Genomic DNA, 21,181 nt, shown 5'->3' with positions numbered 1-21,181 from the left:
TAAGAGTTGGAGTGGATTGAACCCTGTGGGCTGCAGGGAGCTTCTGTATCAAGGACAAGCATGATGGCCATTTACCTGTCTAAGTGGAAGAGCTGGAACTGATTAGTCCTGATCATAAAAGGAGTTCTCCTCTGCCTAATGTTATGTGGAATCTGATGTGTTTATTTGTATTTGGATTATATACAAGCAGTTGTTTCCTTCTCACTGATTTCCTCCTTAAGCATGACCTTGGATTTTCCATTGGGCATTTTATGGCTATAAAGGAGTGGACGCGCTCCAGCAAGATGTAGGAGGTTTCAGGAGTATTGAGAGCTTAGAGCCTTTGACTGAGGTAAAGAGACTGCAGGACAATGGCCAGAGATTGGTCTACAAGACCCCTTTGTGCCGGTTCTGTGCTACAATAAATGCCCTGACTGTCAGTAGAAACCATGACAGACTTCGCTGGAAAGAACTGTTAAAAAAAAGCATCATTCTAGTACAAAATATGATATAGTGTGGAGTCCCCTGTTTAAGTTGCCCTTCCCTCTCTTTGTAGTATTGTACATCCAATTCTCCAGCCCAGAATGACTCTTAAAGTCTTGTTGAACACAACTGTACTTCTGGTTGTAGTATCTTGAGTATGGCTGTATGTATGTATTTTTAGAAAAAAATGAGAACCTTGTTTGTTTTTGCCTGAAGGCAAATGTTTGAAGGATAAGTACAATTTGTTTTGTGTGTGTGTGTGTGCGCGCACACAACCTGTAAGAAAAGTTACTAGTCTTTGAAGTAGTCAGAATCTGTAATGACATGGACACTGCTCCTGTTGGGTTATTTCCATTTCCATGAATTTGTGTACCTGTAAAAGGAGAAAGAAACATGTACTGTATAAAAGAAATAAAGAATAGTAACTGTTCCTTTGCCTGGTTTGGGATACTTTGGGAATGTAAAAGTACTACTTTATGTGTTACTGAAAATTGTTTGAATGCTCACTTCTCATGGTAACAATATCTGGTTTTATTGCTTATACTGTACATTTTAAACTATTAAAGAAATGTGCACTTTAGAAACCCTAGGTGCATGAACCTAAAGCATGATTGGATGTATAAATAGAGCATAATCCTGATATTGACTTTTCCATCAACGAATGGGTAGAAGGAAACTCTTGAATTGTACTAATGTAATAAAATTGCAGAAAACTTTTATAGGGCTTATCTTCACTTTGATCTTGTCCTCAGATTGTAAGTTTTTGAAAAATGAGTTATATGGTTTGGCATGAAAAGATAGTCAATGCCGCATTCTAAAGATGAGAAAAGCAAACCTTTGCCAGACATTGAAGAAGGTTTTCATTTATCGTTTTCCTGTACTTTGTCTTCAAAAGCTTTAGAAAAGTGAAAGCTCTTGTTTTAAATTAATATTCACTTTTAAGCTTTATTTTTTTTGCATTGGCTCAAATATTTATTCTGCATTTGAACTATGGAAAAGCCTCTAAATACAATAGCACAATCAAGATGAAAGAGAAGGCCTTTTGGTCCGTCTAGTTTGGTTGACAGTATTTTCAAGTTTCTCATCCATCCATCAGATTCCACAACAAGAAAGGGCTGGATAACTTCCTTTGTCCCAGGCTATTTTAAGCCGGTCTCCTTAATTTGCTTAATTAAGCAAATACTGTTCCTGGTTACTGTTGTGTATTATAATTACGAGGGAGTGACCAGCATCAATATTGTATGTCAACATCATGGCTTGCTTATGTGTCTGAGTAGCTGTTGCTACTCTTAGCTGAGTGTTTCAAAGAATGAGCAATATTAAGGACAGGCAATATCGAAGAAAGTCAAAACCAGCAGTTAGCAGGTAATCCCATTCTGTGTTTTTCTTCCTTTTTTAACTTTGTAAAGAAATGTGGGTACTTCATTTCTCCTTCACATAGTGCTCTAGCAGTAAATAAATCCATGTCCCATATAAACCATTTTTTACTCTTTCTGTAGCAGTTTACTGTGTTGTACAGTAGCTTTCTCTCTGCCTGGAGGGATGCATCTGTCACAAACCAAGGACATGGAAAAAGTTAGTTTTATTGATTAATGCTGTTGATTTTAGTCATTAAAAATGTGTATTTTCTAAGTTATGAACAGCTAAACAGTAAGTTCTGCCGTATCTATTCAATCTGTGGACTTTTCTGTTTAATGCCCAGACTGGCATCTGATAAACGTAATGGAAAACATTAAGGTAGAATAATCAAGCCATAAGGATACAGTTTTATTTATGTTTCTTAACATAAATTGAGGATCTTTGAAACCTTAATGAGGGTATTATTCCTTGAAAATTGTTTTGTACATTGTATTTACAGTATACCTGAGAGTAGCACCCATTTTGACAGCTCATGAAGCTGTAATGTATTTCACAATGTATTTCAGGTGGGTAGCTGCGTCAGCATGCGTAGGCTGCAAAGGAACAAGTGATAGGTTTATTCCATGCTGGAAAAAAAAAAGAAAACACAACATTTCGGCCGTGGAGCCTTCATCAGGTGTTTCACAATGTGCTTTTTTTGTTTAATTTTAGCTGTAGTAATACATTCCAGAACGAGAGTTATGTAGCACTAAAATAAACATGATAATTTTAATGAGTCAAACATTAACAGCATTAATAACATGAATCTTAATACTTAAAACATATCAGTATTTGCAAGATAATCTGTATTGTGTTATGAGCCACAAGTAAACTCAATCTGTTAAAAAAAGCATTTTGCTTAAGACAATATTACCTATGTCAACAGTTTAATATTGACTTAATCTATTATTTCAGCCTTGCAACACACAGTGAAGCTGGGTGTGTTTGAAGACGTCTTCTACAGGTGGCTTTTCTAGTGCACCATTTTGTTAGGTGAAATTTATGGTCAAAACTACAATTGCGCGGTCCCATGTTGATGTACATTTTTGCATTTTCTCTTTGATCTGTTGTCTGAATGGCCCTAAAAGCAAAAGTTTGAAAGAAAGGGGTTAAGCTTTACAAACTGGTGCATTTGGCGTTGAATGGACTGACATTTTAACAGATACAGCTCACATTTATTGGGTATTCCTGACCCTTAACCCTAAAACCATACTCATTGAGAACACCATTCAACACATCTTTTTCAATTACACAATGCTTGTCAAACAATGAAATTGTACCATAGTTCATGCAATTTCTTTGGTTAGGCAAGGTTGCTGAGTCTTTTCAAACTAATATGTTGAAGCCCTGTGTCATATTTCCCACTCAAAAGAGTGGAAAAGTTGCATTATTTCTTTGAAGAAAATCTGACCCCTAACCCTAACCTGCCAAACCCAAAGCTAGGGTTACGGTTAGGATTTTTAGAAAACATAGAGGATTTTTGTCGGCAAGGCTGTGTTTTAGGGCAGAAATGGAATTTAGGAAAAGCATTATTTCAATGTAATGTTCACTTTTTTTTCTTGCATATTCTGCATGGCTCCATACACTGCATTGCCCTAAATGGGACTGTTGTCTAAATTGGCCTAAAAGCAAAAGTTTGAAAGACAGGGATTAAGCTGTTCAAACTGTTGCATTTGGCATTGAATGCACTGGGATTTTAACAGATACAGCTCACATGTATTGGGTATTCCTGACTCTTAATCTATTTAACCCTAAAACCATACTCATTGAGAACACCATTTAACGCATCTTTTTCAATTACAGAATGCTTGTCAAACAATAAAATTGTACCATAGTTGATACAATTTCTTTGATTAGGCAAGGTTGCTGAGTCTTTTCAAACTAATATATTTCTCACTCAAAAGAGTGGAAAGGCTGCATTCATTGCAAGTTTGCATTGAATGCATTGGCATTTTAAGTTACATCTAAAACTTATTGAGTAATCCCGACTTCAACTACTGTACAGTATAAAGTATCGTGGTACTGACTCGTGCAACATATTCAGTTAGGGTTTAAATTTTATGTCCCTTCCTTGTGCTGATAAAGCTGCAGGGTTTGGCCATTGCCAGCTTTAAATTGATAAAATAATCCTCAGATTTTAAATTGATGTGATGGAATGGGTTTATCTGTTGCAGATTGTCTAATTTGTAGTAGTTAGGCAGAAAAAAGGGGAACACATGTTTTGAAATGTTAATGCAAGTGAAAATGTTTCATTAAAGGAAGACGTTTAATTGGACTGCATTATGAGAAACCAGTGAGTTGTCCCTTGTGTTCTGCCTACACACTCTATGAAAGTTCTGAGTTTCTCCTGAGCTGGGGTATATGAGACTTTTTAAACAAAGTTTATGACACATGATCTGTAGCATACTGTATTAAAAATGTGTCTTACAGGATTAATTGTGTTAGTCAGAAATGTGACTAAAAAGTGACAGAAGTGAAACATAGATTGGTTGGTTGCTTAAGGATACGGAAACTACAAATTCAGACGAACAACTTTAAGCTGATGATTAATAAAAGAGGTATGGTGCTGGAAATCCCTGGATGTGTGGTTGTGTACTTATACCAGTGACACAGCTTCAGGGATTAACTAATTAAGACTGCAGAGGCTGGTCATAGTGCTATAATGCTATCAATCACGACTTACTGTAGTTCACCAATATTCTCATTCATGTTAATACAATAGTGTATTATTATTGCTATAATAACCCAATATTATTATTATTAATAATAATATTTTTTATTTATTTTGTATTACTGTACGTATTTTAATTTTTCGTCTGTTGTGATGTCTTTGCTTATCTTGGGCTGGGGTGCTGTAACACCTCCGTTTCCCTTCGGGATCAATAAAGTCTTATCTCTCTATCTTATTAATAATCTCTTTAAAAATATTCATTTTTCTATGGGTCGTAAGGCTTGATGAATATGGTTTACAAAGAAATTATTTGCATACATACATGGTATAAATCTCTGCTTTTTAACATTCCTGAGAAAATGATTCAAATTTTGTTTCCAGAATTGAAGAAAAGGAATGTCGATACACAGGTTGGAAGGTATGTGATGTGGAAGATGCAGTGGGTAAGTCAACAGATCAAGCTCACTCATATGTTAGAAATGTGTTGCCTTTTCAAAGTATGGTACATCCATACTGTATAAAATTAAAGCACCAGCCATATCTGTTCCTTTCCTTCCTAATCTGTACAATAAAACAACACATGAAGTAAAGAATGTAAATATTTTCATTCCTGACTAAGGGCTTGTATTCTATTCAATGTTTGCAGGTAAAAAAAAAGGAATTACTGTTGTAGAAAGCAACAGATGCACTTGAGATTGACCACTACCCATTTTCAGGGTTAATGTTTGTGCCTGATGGTCCCTTAAAAAGAACTGTGCAATCAGATATTGATTGCTAACGTTGTGTGTGTACGCTCACCCATTTATTTTTATTTCCTTGTACCTTGCTCCTCAGCCTGATGATGCATTGCATGATAAAATACACTGCTGCAGTTGACTGCTGTGAGAACAAGCTAATCATTTACAAGTGGTATCTTCAGCAAATGGTACCATTCTGGGAAATAGGACCAGCCCTTCCAGCTACTGCTTTGTGGCACAGGATTTTCCATGACTTTTTGTGGAACACAAAAAATTACGTTAGTTGTAGTGTCATTTCTTCTTTAAAAAAAACGTATCAAAAATAGTTTTCGTTACCCAAAGGTATCTTTTCCTGATAAAATATAGAAACAGTACATACGTATCTCCTTAGAGGTTACATATTCCAGAGTTCATGTGATCGTCAGTGGTTATCTTCTCATATTACAAATACTTTGCAGGGTTTGTTCTTCAAATATCTATTTAGCATTCTTGAGAGTATCTTTCTCTGCCAGTGTATGCTCAAAAGATTTGTTACTTTGAGTCAGCAGCTGATGGATTTGGGTTTGATGCCAGAAAAGTTTTCTTGATTTTCTTCACTTTATCTATTGAGAAGCCAAACCATAAAATCTGGCAATGTGCACTGAAGCACAATGCAGACCTCGTATTATTTCTGTGTACACTATTTCAACTCTATGCACAAAAAATCTTATTTTATATTCCTATTTTCCCTTTGTTATACAGTACGTTACATTTCTGCAAAACATCTCTTGAGATGTGTTATGCATCAAATTCACGGAAAATAATTCCTTGATGTATTTCAACACTGTGACTTCCAGTTACAAAAAGAATACATTTAGATTACGCTACTCTCTGCCTATAAGCTTAAATCCTTTTCCATTAACTACCAAGAAATCATTCTAATCTTTATTTTTCTGTTATTAAAAAACATTTTTATAATATACTCTACTGCAATACAAGTTATACTGGTAATGCATAAATGTGAATATAACAGTAACAAATATAAGAATAATTACAAATGAGAGGAGGGTATTTGTAATATTTAGCCTGTTTGTTAGTCAGTAGTAAATTGATCCAAATATCTTATCCAGGAGTTTCTTGAAAGAATCCAGGGTCCCAACTTAACCAATAAATACTGTAGTTTGTCCACATTCTCACTCTTTGAGTACAGAAATGCATCCTGTTCTCCTTTTAATATAGTTTCTTAAATTGAGTAGTTTAAGTAGACCAGAATCCAGATAACTGATGTAAGTTAAAAGCAGTAGTGATTGTAGGTAATGTAGCTCAGATTCCATTTAGTACTTACTGTATTAACCAATTAACCATTAGTTGTTTCTTGTTCAAAGAATTCTTACAATTTGGTAAGATCTATGCCATAGATGATTTAAATTATTTTTTTGATTCATGTACTACAAGCTCATTGCCTGGAGGAAGGCAACCATCAGGCCTGGGACTCTAGAGGTTTTTCCCCCACTGGGAGTTTGTTTTCCTCCCCTTCACTTGGTTTGCTGTTGCTGTGCAATATTGTCATCTCTATAAAGAGCTGGGATGAAGAGTGGCAAACAAGACTCCATAACAAAAGGATGGATTGGTTGATTGATTAAAATGCATTACCCAAAAATGATACGCAAAAGATATTTTGTACAAAATGGGAGCTGCTGTCTGAAGTGGCTCAGGTCAAGAAAAAATATCAAAATGTGCAAATAGTCAGAAGAAAGCAAGCATCTACTTTAAAAAAACAACTCCTCTTCATTCTTGAACCTCCCATAAAACTAACACAAATATGAGAAGGATAAATTCTTTGTGGCCTCCTCTTTCTTCCTTGTGCAAAGAAGCAGTATGCTTTCAAATTCTATGAATGAGATAGCACAACTCTGGTTTACAAGACTGAAGCCTATTGCTGGCTGACTGTGAATGAGAAAATCTTATGAAGTAGATCTGCTAGGATGTTTTTCACATGAATTAACCCTGGATATGTCCACAAAGTCATATTTAGGCTAAGATCTAGTAAGTGCCCATTTCACAGCTGACCACAATGTATTGTATTGACCCACTCATATTTTACAAGTGTTATGTGTCCTTCCAAATTAAGCTGTCCTTTCTCATAAGACTGGACAGACACCCTTAAAGAAATGTCCTATAGTATACTAGCGGGATAAAAAAATTAAAAAACCTTAACTTAATTCTGAACTAATTCTGTGCACAGTCTAAAGTATAGTATCTGACACTGATATGATATAGAGTAATGTAAATGAGGTACAAAGGTTTTGATTTTCAAAATATTTTTATTTATTTGTTCATCCATAAATGGAATACTTTTGTTATACAGCTACTGTACTTATTATATCACAACATTAGCAGCAACAGTTTCACTTCTTGTTCAAAATGTTTCCGTGTATAATTCAAGACCAAGGAATGTATTATTATTACTGGACTGGAATTGATGTAGCTGCCATGTCTTTTTAAATTGATTCACCTTGACTCTCAGACAACAGAAATATGAATTTTGTACTGCATGTACTGTAAATGTACTTCACCTACAAAGCACAATTTATAAACAGAATTAACTTTTTTTTGCAAATGGCACATTCATTAATATTCTAATGCATTTACTTTCTTTGTAAATTATACGTTAAGAGCATATAGTACATTGCATATGGAACCAATCTGAATTTTGTCTCTTTTCTCTCAGGCAGTCAGATTACTCTGAAACATCAGTCATTACTTTAATTTACTTTGTGGCTGAAAATTACATTGAATTTGTGACCAACACAAACTTGTGTTAAAGATCAAGTACATTTTAAGTCCAATCTGAAGAATTGTGACACTACAGTGAAATCAGAATATATGCATAGCTTTAAAAGCCCAATTGTAAATTCTCATTATTCATGCTAAAATTGTACATGCTCATTACCCAAGTGATTCTTTCTGTTTCTTTTCTTTTTTTTCTTTAATTTAGCAGTCAGGGTCAATACTAGAGAAGGCTGCTGGAAGTATATTATTGATCTGCTTTTGCGGGGGTGTAGTTGGATCAGACATTTATAGTTATTGCTTCTGATTAATCATAGCCTTGACACAGCTAAGCAGGCTCAGCAATTCTAATGTGCTTGCTTTGTAACACAGCCAAGCTGAAAAAGAAGTACATCCTCTCAGGAAATATTTTGTTCTGTGATGATTAAGAGCACAACCAGGGCATGGAATATAAAAAAAAATATACATGTACTGTATGTGTGTATTTGTATATGTTATGGACATATAGACTTTGCATTCAGTCCATAATAGACATTTACATTTATTCTTCTCAATTTTTCATTATTTCATTTTGAAGTTGTATGAATCTGGAATTGGCCCTGTTTTCAAAATCTCTTTCTCAGTTCATGATCTGGAGAAATCTAAGACTGAAATTTTCAGTGGTGTTTGTCACAATAATAAATGTCATAAATGTGGGTTCAGCTTATTTTATCGGAAGGTTGTTTTGTATGCTAAGTAAACAATTATAAGTCTAAGTGCTTGTGGAAATAATATAACCTCATTTATACACAAAAGCTTCCGACTAGAAACTATAGCTGCATTACTATAATTTCTTTTTCCTTTTTAGTAAAGAAACATTTTGTATTTTTAATTTTATTTCAGATACTGAATTTCTTGGAATCCCAGAAGTTAAATTAGTACGGACACAAAAATGCAGAAGCCTAGATGAGAACAATATTGTCATATCATCTCATTTACTGGTTGGGCCTCTGTCATCATACGTCCAAGATGGGCTTCTTAAAGAAGATCTACAAGCAACTAGACAATTGTCTGCCAAGTGTTTCTCATTTGAAAGCTGCTCCACAAGAGCTCTCAATGTTCACCAAGACAAACAGTTACAGAGCACACCCAACACTGCAATTAGAATAGATTCATTCCTTCCAACAAAGCCAAGAAGGGCACACAGGTGCAGGAACCCCAGTGATACTTCCTTCAAATTTTCAGAGATTAAGCAGATCCTATCTCTGACACATGGTAGCTTATCAACCCCATTTACCCAGAAAGCTATGCAAACTGCTATCAGCAAAGAAAAAGATGCCAAAATAACATCACACCATCTCACCTATACCGATTGTGCATTTCAGGGATTTTCAGCAGTGTATCCAAAAGAAACGGTACCAACCACACTTCAGGACTTTAATCACAATAATTTTTGTGCTGACCATGCCATGCTAAAGTCTGCATCAGGAAGCAGCATATCTGATGAAATAAGAGCACTAAGCAATACTTCACAAAGCTGCACTTCCATGATTCTTGGAAATAAGTTTAATGTAGGTGACCAAATAAAGATCAACCACATACAGCACCTGTTGGACCCTGGAACCTCAAGTTGCTGCAGTCTAAATTGCTGTTTGGGTTCTTTAGTGCAGGCCATGGCTCAGTACAACTTACAGTGCATGCCTTCTTCTTTGCAAAGGGTAGTGATTAAGAGATGTCATCCAAACAAAGGCCAGCATCCCACCAGGCAAAGAGGGAGAAACATGTCATACCAACAGAATCAACAAGTGATTGAAATACCCTGGAGGAGAGTTCAAAGGGACACAGCGAGATTCTCAGAACAAACCATTGGCAGTGGAAAACAGAGACCTGAGGCTATGGTAAGCATATGTTTCTTGTGCATTGACATAGAACCTGACAGAGCACAGGTACACTTGAATAAACTGCAACTTTTCTATTTATTACTGAACCACAAGAAGGAGAACATGAAAGCAGTATGTCAGTGTGAATGTCAACAGTGATATTTCCCAATGGTCCATGCATGCGACATACAGTAAATATGGATCACAAGGTACTGTATAACGCACTAAACTCACAGATGAAGGAACACCTCGGATAGTCTGTAACTAATTCTCATTGGGAGTCATTTAAATATTCTTTAAAAACAATTCTTTGTGTGTATTTCTTCACATGCACATATTTTATGGTATTTGTACTTTCTGTGACCTCTAAAGTAAGCTTCATGGTTTCCTAATCAAAAGGTGGAATTCTTCAGCAGATTCATACCTAAAAAGTAAATTTGGGCTGATATTGATTAGGTACAGTATATAGGAATAGAAGGCTAAAGTAAAAAAAAATCATGCATTTCAAAACAGTTTTTTTTCTTTGATTAAAGTCATTGTGCACAGGCACTTTCATAAATCTATCCTGGACTCCATTTCTTCTTGAACAAACAGACACTCCCCCCAGTGCAGCTGAGATCAGGGTATGATTAGCAGAGTGTAAAATACAAGCTGTCATTCTCCATTTAAAACCCTTTGGAGATTTTGCATAGATTAGAAATGTATTACGTGATTAATGGAAGAATAAGTATCTTGAAAAAAAAAACGTTCTTTATAAGTTGATATTGTCAGTGCAACACTTATAACAATCAGCAACTCAAGTAAAAATCCTTGGATAATAAATGTTATTAAATATACCTTATATATATAAAGAACAAATATATTTTGATCATTTTGATTTATTGATCAATAATGACCACAATTCAATTGAGTGGCATTTGTTGCATAAACACTACATCCCATAGTTTGAGAATTGTTTAAGCACAGATCATAAAATGATTTAAGCTCCTGATTTTTAAGACAGATGTAAAATGTAAACAGACAAAGCAAAACACAGAAAGGAAACAACATATCCCTGTTATCAAAAGATCCATGCCTTTATATTATCAGCATGTTGGATGCTAGACTAAGTGCATGCACTGTCACTCACTGTCGGGAGTGTTCACAACCAGCTATTTCTAACTTGTCAAGATATTACAGCCCAACACAGACCATGAATTACAGGCCACGATCTGGAAGACCATAAGTCACAAGTCAAGTGATTGGGGGGGGGTCTAAGTGTAAGGGTCTGGGCAGATACAGTATATCTCGTCAATACAGACGATCCCCAAGTAGTGATTTATGGTAACCTGACTCCATGGTTCTACATTAAACATGCGATCTCACTTACTGTCCTTCCTGTAGGCTCATACTAATGTAGTAAGTGTTACAGCGGGACAATATACATCTTTATGCTGCTTGTGTAACAATGGCTTTCTTGTGAGATGAGAATGCAACAGTTAATACATTTAGTAGTAGAAGATAATTTAAGAATCTCATGCAGCTGCCTCTTGAGAGAAGGCTATCACAACATTTTATGTATGTAAAGTACTTCCTGTTCTCATTTAAAATGCATTTCCAATCAGTTTTCTCGTGTCCTCTGGGTCGTGTTTTCATTTTGATTCTGAAGCAGTGTGCCGAGTTGACATTTGGCTCAGCTCCCCTCCTAGTTTTCTCTCTTCAAGGCAAAATATTCAGTTGTTTTAGTCTGTCAGTGTAGAATAGTCATCTAAGCCCCTGTTTGCTTTTCTCTGGACTGATTCAAGAGCAACAGTACATTTTTGTAATATGGAACATTATATACTAATGGAGTAAGTAAAGGTTTATTCCATGCTGAAAAGAGAGGAAAAGAAACACAACATTTTGGCTGTGGAGCCTTCTTTGGGTGTGTCACTTAGTGGCTAAGTACTTGAACTGTATTATATACTGTACTAATGTTTTGTTTACCTTTTTATTGCTTCCCAACATTGACTAGAAAATGTAAATGATGGTGAGGATGGGCAGGGATGACATCTGGAGTTTAGGGATTTAGAGACCAGTGAACAGTCACGTGCTTGGCCAGGCTCTAAGACAGGAATTACACAGAATATCACAAGACCGCTTCGGCAACCTAATGCAAAGCTTGCATCACAGATGTACAGTACAGCTTTTATTACTTCCAACATTGACCATGCACTCTATCAACTTGTGGCTGTTACAGAATAGTCCCTGCTGATCAGCCCCATTGGTTACAAAGAGAAATTACTTACAAATACTTTCTATTTTTTGGTATTTTTCATAAAGGATCTTTTCTCGCTCACAAATGAAATCGGAAAGCCTTGAAGAAAGCAATTCTAAATTAACTAGGGTCCAGGGTAATCAATGACTAGCTTGCAGGGAAATGACATTTTTAAAATGCTTCACAATGCTATTCATTTCCCTCTGAGGCTTCACTTTCCACCCAGGGTATTCTGTGATGAGCCTTTTTCCCCTGCAGAAAAAAAAGTCAATTAAAAAAAAATAATCTGTGGAATCAAATGCAGTTCACATTTGAAAAAAGGGTTCTCTCCTTCTCTAAAAAAGTTCTTCCGTCAAGGGAGGAAATTAACTTTTGTCCCTGGTTTCTGATACCTCGTCCCTTTTCTTCTTGTTTGATTTACGACAGGAGAGATTTTGTGAGCCAGACTCCCAGCGTTACCAGACTGCTGCAGAGCCTGAGATGCCAAAGGATTGTGTCACAGTGCCACTTATTCTCCAGGTTATTAGAGAGAGGATGAATCAAGCCTCTACAGAAAGAAGTTCAATTCACTAGTTAATTACTTTTACTTACCTTTTAAGGAAATTCCTTTTTTTGAAATTGCTGTAGATTTTAAACTACCACTAAATGATAAACCCTAAAATATCACTATAATGGAATATTCTGCTTTTTGGTCATATCTTTTCTTTTTTTACTATGATGTTTAGTGTAATCAGATATATTATTTTTTGTAAATAATCATATTTCTGTATAGCAAGGTCTATATATATATATGTTAATAAACTAGGATTGACTAGGGCTAATAAGGGAACACAAAGAAATAGCTTGAAATTGAAAGATCCCTCTGCAATTAAACTCACACAACTTGATAAAATATTATGGTGTAGTTTTGTTAACTTTATTGTGCAAGTATAGTTTATCTTCCTATTTACTGATAATGTTGATATTAACACTAATACCTATAGACAACGTACACAATTTCTTCTAGATTTTTTATTCAAAGAAATCTTCAGACGATGTAATTTTCTACAGTGTAAAAGGTAATGACTTCTTAAAATAACAAAGGAAAGAATATATGTAATAATTGTACAACAATGTGAAATCCAGAATTTTAACAACAGAGTTACAAAATCATTGGCTATCCAGATGATACTGTAAAGGTTTAAATAATGCAAAATAAATCAATAAAGCCATTTCCTTGATTCTTTAAACAGATGTGATACATTAATCCATTAATATATTAATAACATATATTAGTCCTTTAATATCTGTGATACAAGCAAATTCTGGTTCAGCGGCTGTAATATAAAATTCCATGGAAAAATAAACATTTTATTCAAAGATTAGAGCCCAGAAAGCTGCTTAAAGTCATAAACTGCCATCAAATCTCAGCATTAACACACTTATCACTTAAATTAACAGGTGCTGAAGTACGCTTAATTCAAATGCAGAAAACCACAAAGCAAGCAAGTGATTTTCATGCAAAAATTCTTATTGTTTCTATTACTCATAGTCACAATTATAGTAATTATCATGTAGTGTACATGGTTCTAAAAGGGAAAAGGAGCAAGAGGGGGGAATGATGCATTTAATTTTTAGGATATTGTTAATTATTCTGGCTATTGTGAAGCAGCTCAGAAGATATTGAGAGTAGAAATCAGCTTGGTTAAAGGTGCAAGTTATATTCTTAATCTAATCACCTCCTGCCGAGAGAAGTTTAATTATAGTGATAATATTCTTTGATGATATTCTATGATTTGTGCCTCTCTGGGGAGTTATTATGAAGCCTCAGCACTGTAGTCAGCTATTGTTTACATTAATGGGTTAGAAACCACACATGTTACTGCTCTGCAGATTACTCTGATAATGTTAATAGAATTTGGGGTTTACATTGCATAATATTCAAAGGACAGTAAGTAACAAAGCATATTTGATGAATAACATATTCATCAAAAATACAAAATTAACTGTATTGCATCCACGAAAGCATTGCACAGTTTATCTCACAATGCTATTTTAAGGTTAATTTAAGCCAGTCATTTTTTTAAATAAAAACCTTTTATTTGGCTTTTACCAGGTTACAGAATGTTAACAATGATGTAATCCTCAAGGGCCTGTCATCTGTCCCTACGTTGAAAAAAACAAGGACAAACAAAAATATAAAACCTGAACTAAACATTGAAAATATTCACTGTTCTTGCAGACTAAAAAAACAGCGCATGAAAGGTACCGACAATGGGAATGTCATTTGGCCTAACTAGCTCAAAATGGGTTAATATCATTTGTTTTCTAAAGGTCCCAGCTGTGAACGAGTTTTGTGAATGTTTGTGGAAAAAGTAGCATTCATACTGAATATATTATTGTATATAAACATAAATTTTAATTATATTACTGTATACTGCTCAAACTAAAGCAGAAAACTTTAGACTATTTCAAAACCTACTATTAAGTGAATAATATTATTATTATTTAGATACTATCGATATCTTAATTGAGACACATCCAGAGAGAGAAAATCTTATTAAATGCAAATTTACGAATGCTCAAGTCCTTTCAGCAACAAACAGACAAGAAAGAGGCCAGCTAGTGCTCAGTTATATCTCCTGGTACATTCAGACACAGCCTGATGAAGACGCTGTGAGATCCCATTAGGCATTGAACTACCTCCAGAGTGGTACCATCCCTGACCATGCTGATGACCTCTGACAGGTTCCGAAAACACCTACTGTAACACAATCTGAGTCACTGTTTACTGCTCCTACAACAACACCACAACTACAAATCCACATACGATATAAAAGTGACCAAGAAGGTAGGGAACTGGAACATTATATTATATATGAGTGCCTGTAAATCACAACACCTGGTGACTTCAAATCATGCTGAGTTAGTTTCAGTAGCCTATTGGTTCATCCATGAGCAGTGACCTTACTATACTGTACATGTTGACCAACTCATGCTGGCTATCTCATGTTACAGTAGCTCTGTTGTAATATTTCTATCATGTAATCCTTTAATTGTTTGGAGCACTCAACATATAACATATTTTATTTACTTACAGTATTAAGGACCTGTCTACCAATGAGTATGAGAGTAAATTATATTTCTCAGAAATAGTTTTGAATATAATTGTTTCCTCTAATCTAAAAATGAACACATTTATAAAAGGTCTAAACTTGTCTAAAACCCTCGATCATATCATTTCTTAGTAGGGGATAACAATAATGGTATAAGGAAAGAAGACGTTTGGTGCTCTCGGCACATAAAACAACAAAACCTTTCCAAATATGAAGGGTGACATTAAAAAAAAGTCATAATAACTACTCTACTTATGAAGACAAAAAGCAGTATCCTATGAAAGCATTATGTATCAATATGCTTTTTTGTGGAATGTTGATATGTATTGTAATACTAATTAAACAGCATAATGACTTTTAATTTACCAAAATAGATTGTTTTATATATTATGAAGGTGTATAAAAAGTAAAATTGTACCATACATAGTGAAATAATGCTTATCCTCTGCCAACAACGAAAGATGAAATTTGACACATCAAAGAGAAAAGCAGCATGGACAACAGAAACTGTTAAAAATACCTTAATGTTATTACTAGAGGACAGATCTTTTGACACAGTAACATGCCCTGAGTAACTCTGCATGTACTGCAGGAATATTGCAACAGCCTATGAACTCCAGTTTGCCTGAGCTCAATCAGAACAGCTCAAGATTTCTCCAAGCAAAAAATACTGATTGTCTACTGCAGCCAAACCTTCATTAAGCTGTAGGCTGTAGCTGTAGGCTTAAGTCCTAACAGCCTCATGGCCTTTTCACATGTACCATCTCTAATTTAGGATCTATAAATTGTGTATGTAGCCAAACAGAAACATAAATACAAATCTTCATTTTCTTGTTTAGGGTACTTTAAAACACTTGTGTCTTAAATGACATATTTTGTATAGAGTGACTATGTTCAAGATAAAATGTTTTGCTTATGACAAACATAAACTCAATCTTTCCTATTAACCTACTGTACAGCAATGGATAGTTTCTGAAATATACCAAGAGGGCATGTAACTGAAATTACATTAAGGGTATAGATCACAAATGTCCCATGTACTTTTCTATGAACAATTGCTTTATATATAAAAAAACAGGACAGTAATAGATATTAATTTATTGCAATGTGCAAATATGGTATAAAATCAGAAATAATGAGTGAAGATTAATAAATACATCAAAAACATCAATATAAAAAGAGCCAAATACCCTAGATTGTCTTCCTTCTTTTCATTTAGACAGTGCAATCAGCTTCCATTAATAACAATAATGCTGCCACAAAAAGACAAGGTTCATGTATGAAATGTAGCAAATGTTTGCACAAAAACAAGACCTTCTTGGCATCTGTGCCTCATGTATGATTTAGTACAAAATCAGGGGAGAAAGAGGGGGTATTGTCTCTTTAAATACTGCAGTTTTCCATCTGGACTGAGTAGCCTTTGTACTAATGCGGCTGAAGATACTGTGATCATGAACAGGTAATCTCAGGATTAGAATAGCACTCCAACTATGATGACTGAACAGTGAACAGCGATGATGTCCAATGAGTAGAACAAACTGCCACTTCAACGTCATGTGACCTCAGCGAAGGCGATGTGATTCTGAAGGACAAAGAAACAACATTAGACAGGCATTAATTGAAATTGAATCTAAATTTAGTTGAATTGTTTACCTGGCACACCCACATATAAGAACCAAAATATACATGGTGGGTAGCTGCGTCAGCATGCGTAGGCTGCAAAGGAACAAGTAATAGGTTTATTCCATGCTGAAAAAAAGAAGAAAGAGAACACAATGTTTCGGCCGTGGAGCCTTCTTCAGGTGCTCACACCTGAAGAAGGCTCCACGGCCGAAACGTTGTGTTCTCTTTCTTCTTTTTTTCAGCATGGAATAAACCTATTACTTGTTCCAAAATATACATGTAGGTTTTATTATGTTTTAGACAAATCAAATCTTTTGTATTTTCTCTTCCACTACTGCCATATACAGCATGTAATATAATGTGTATACATACATATACAGCACATTGAAAAATAAAACACAGGTAATTTTATGATGTAGTAGGGAAATTCACAGTGATGGTTTTTGACATTCTGTTATAAAACAGATGTAGTTAACTCAGCTGAGGAAATTAATTTTTCATGTTTTCTGCATGATATTCATTTTGCATAAGTTGCTGTTCCCGTTGAGTTGAACAGAAAAAAATGTCCTTTCTTTGTACTCAAATACCACTGTCTTGAAGATAGACTCTTATTAGTCACAGTCACAAGAGTAATTTATCAGTAAGTCTGAACAGACTATTAAGTGTGCTGTTAAAATTTAATGTTTGCATCATTGCAGTTAAGGTGATATAATATTCCCAAATGCAGTTGTCTGAAAAACACTATTTGCCTTTATTCTGTGCATGTTAGTTTTATAAGTGGTCATAAAGCAAGCAAAAGCACAGTGTGTGGATTTGCACCTTTGATCTTGAGCAGCCAAACCTGCCACTGATAGACTGGTGGTACTGTTGTCTTGGTAGAGCCATCATAGCAAAAGGAAGCAGTGATGCATTGCAGGCAGAAATATCTTTGCTACCTTGATAATCTTGTTCAACTGCCATATAACCCTTGTCTGCCTCCCATATCTGAAACCAAATGAGGCCCCTGTGAGATGCAAATCAAGCATTTATGAAAAGAAGCTGAATCCACCCTGTAAAGATGAACATTTTGAAACAAGAAACAAAAGCTATTAATTTCAGGGAACATTTCAAGATTCTGAGGTCCTTCTGATCACTGAATATTTATACCATCAAATGTACAAAGAGTTTTTTACTAATATAGATATATTAGGAAATCAAACTGTACAGTAGTTTAATGTTATGAATAGTACACTTCCAAAAGCAGTCCTTTTTGAATACCTCCTTCTTCAGGTACATTTTAATTTTGACAACAGAAATTTTGCACAACAATTTGTCTGTAATGTAATGTCATTTCTGCAATTGTCGAAAAACCTTCAAAAATAAAGATCACTGGGTTAGCAAGGTCTTTTATATTCCTTCACTGATTTTTGGTTAACCTTCCATGTTATACAATAAAATAAACCAATTTTGCCCATGTCTATCATGTGAATTAACTAATTAACATACTGCTTTGAAGTTGAATGGCTGTTCAATTTCAACATGCGCTTCAATATTACTTTACATCTTATGTGGTTATGATTAAGATGAGAATGTAAAGTCCCTGAATGTTCCAAGCATCTGTTTTACAGTAGTTTATGCACTTTTTTCTTTTCTGACATCCATTTTCAGGAATTTCTATTTGACAAAAGCTATGATGTCAGAGTGATTGTAATTTCACATTAATCATACTTTATATGACAGTTCTAGTTTTGCAAACAAATGTAGAGCTATGTTTTACTTTCCACAACCAAAGGTATTAAGGGAGTCACTACAGCTCAACAAAGAATTTCATTTTTTTTGTGTATTGACAGTACTGAATACTAAAGGCTAGTTAATGTACTAACAAATATTTCTACATTAGTGTTCTTTATGTGAACATTTGTAGAAAAGTTTGTGAATAAGATTAATCTCTTCCAGTATTCTGGTTAAGGCAGAGCTGATCGTGTGATGGTACAAATATTGCCATTATTCAGTGTCAAATAATTAATTCATAAAATGTATCATGTAATATAATAATTTAAGGAAAAATGTGGCACACTTAACTGGAATCATACTGTGCCAAAGCCCATATGTTTATTTAGATAAATAACAATATTACTTTTATACCTGCCACTTAATATAACATGTACTCTACACACCTAATTGTGCACATACATTCTTTTATATGTTCAACACTTGTAATGTAAATATTTATATCATTTTGAAATTGCATTACACAACACATATTATTTAAAATGATTTAATTTGCATAAACATGAGTGAAAAATAAAAGTCCTGGATGGTTATGTATGTACTTGCATGTGATCTTGTTTTGTAAGAATGTCTGCAGTATTCTGTATAGAAAACATTATTTAGTGATCTGCGGCATTTTGAAAACCAAATTGTCTAAAAGCCTTTTTTGAAACCAGAAAACAACAGATGAGAGGAACATGGGCTTGTATCATTCTGATGAATTGCATGCTCTCAAACACGTTATCCTTAATCAAAAACGTTTCCCTTAATGCATCTAACTGAACTGATGATCTATCAGTTTGCTAACACAAACACTATATATGTTTTATATAGAGAGAGAAAATCAAACCACTCGGGGGGGATTTTCTTTTATCTTTTTTAGTTACCTCAAGAACAAACAAGTTTTTAATCTATAAGGCTCATTGTTGCCAGCTTCTAAGACTTTTTTTATCTTTATTTCAACTGCTAGCTTTAAGTACTATTGCTAGGGATGATGATGGACACATATTTTAAAAGGACAGCTGCCAAAGGAATCATGTCAAAACAGACAGAAAAGAATAAAGCAAATAAAGTTTTTCATAAATTCATAAAATCGTACTTGTGAAATTACCATGGATACACTGTATGTTAATATGTAAGTGGGAAAGTGAGGTGAATTTTTGTATAGGTTTTCAAACATACATTAGTTGGGGACCTGTCTTATTTTCAGCACAATCCAATTGCAGACAAAACCACAAATGTTTTGTCTCTTTGTTTATATATGAGAGTACTAAAAAAGATAACAGAATCACTTTTGTGATTTAAAAGTTCATGCTTGAAGTTTATGCCAGATCTCAAATGGAATGAGAACAGATGAAATACAAGTATGTGTTTTAGGTCATACTTGTACCAAAAATGCAAATCCAATAACTTATTTGCCACCACAGCAACTCAGGGTATGTTAAGGATATTATATTTAGAGACATTAGTTCAAATTCTTAAAAAGGTGAATCAGTCCCATACGACAAAAAGTGTAGCCTGAGTTGTGATGTCACTGGGTAACAAAAACATGTTTCTGTCAATGTGATGACTTAGTATCCTGCACTCGACCAGCATTAATGTATTGCCCTAGGCTATGCTCATACTGAATTCAGATGAAGCAGCAAAGTTGACCCCAAAATTTCACAATGAAAGAGAACGTGTAAAGTAAAAATGTATAAAACCATTTTTCCATGCAGCTTTATTGTCTTGGAAAACATGAAATCAGGGTCTGATGAAAGTTTTTATATTTAGCTATTTTTTAAGGAAAGTACTGTGAAGTCCAGTATAAATGTCTATTCTAAGGTTTATCAAAGCAGTGATGCTTTGGCAGTTGTCTATGTATGACAATAGGATGCATTCTTCTGTTAAATATACGTAAAAGTATTAATAAAAAAGCAAGCAAACAAAATTTCAGTCATGACTGCCAGTAGCTCTGGATATTATTAAAATGCTGCTATTTTAATAATTATTGGAATAGCTAAAGCATATGGGGTTTTGTTACCAAACTGGGTATCAGTAGTAAATCCATCCATGCCAGGTCAGTGGCACTGAACACCAGGCCAAATCAAATTCTTCTTTGCTCTTAACCTCCAAAGACTGGCAGTCGTAAGTTCTTCACACAGGTGCGCGTTGTTGCGCACATACGTTTATTGCCTTGTGTGATGAAGATGTTCGAACCGGTTAATTCCTGTGATCCAGGTAAAGAACCTTATGAGACGAGCTTTAAGAGAGTTCGACTGAAGTACTTCTTCTCCAGTATTTCCAATCCCACAGGGCTGTGAAACCTGAAGCATGTATTGTATTAAAAAGCAAAAAATACATAAAGTTTCATATAAAATAATGTTTATACTTCTGTTAATGGCTAACTTCATTCCAGCTTTATTACTTGATTAATTAATTTGAAAATTCCTTTCTTCGTAAAAGTTTAAATGATGCTGCCCATTTGTCAACAGAAATCCAGAGGCTGGTTTAAAAGGTTTTTAATACAACACATCTCAAATATTTCCTGCATTCAAAATAACATTCCATCAACTTTCTTTGGCACATAGAACAATGTGACA

At 34.6% G+C, this 21,181-nt stretch overlaps 2 protein-coding genes across 6 annotated transcripts in view; one reads left to right on the top strand and one right to left on the bottom strand.

The window, feature by feature from the left end:
- Nucleotides 1–1,740: 1,740 nt before the first annotated feature.
- On the top strand, nt 1,741–13,337 carry LOC107078405 (uncharacterized). Its single transcript, XM_015355659.2, has 4 exons — nt 1,741–1,827; nt 4,913–4,974; nt 8,920–9,914; nt 12,559–13,337. The coding sequence occupies exons 1-4, from the start codon at nt 1,772–1,774 to the stop codon at nt 12,703–12,705; spliced, it is 1,260 nt and encodes a 419-aa protein (XP_015211145.2). The 5' UTR covers nt 1,741–1,771; the 3' UTR covers nt 12,706–13,337.
- Nucleotides 13,338–13,386: 49 nt separating this feature from the next.
- The window catches only part of plppr5b (phospholipid phosphatase related 5b), a 63,981-nt gene continuing 56,186 nt past the window's right edge, over nt 13,387–21,181 (bottom strand). For 2 of the 5 annotated variants that reach the window (XM_006634888.3, XM_069194099.1), the window contains one exon: nt 13,387–16,809. In XM_006634888.3, the coding sequence (XP_006634951.2) occupies nt 16,780–16,809 (30 nt within the window). In that variant the 3' untranslated portion in view covers nt 13,387–16,779. Of the gene's footprint in view, nt 16,810–17,093; nt 17,835–20,765; nt 20,906–21,181 lie in introns of those variants that run through there. The other 3 variants (XM_015355658.2, XM_015355656.2, XM_015355655.2) reach the window with 3 other exon arrangements.

Source organism: Lepisosteus oculatus, chromosome 9 (genome assembly GCF_040954835.1).
Source record: "Lepisosteus oculatus isolate fLepOcu1 chromosome 9, fLepOcu1.hap2, whole genome shotgun sequence".
Taxonomy (NCBI): Eukaryota; Metazoa; Chordata; class Actinopteri; order Semionotiformes; family Lepisosteidae; genus Lepisosteus; species Lepisosteus oculatus.
The sequence above is the reverse complement of the archived record's forward strand: the minus strand, read 5'-3'. Positions and strand labels throughout refer to the sequence as shown.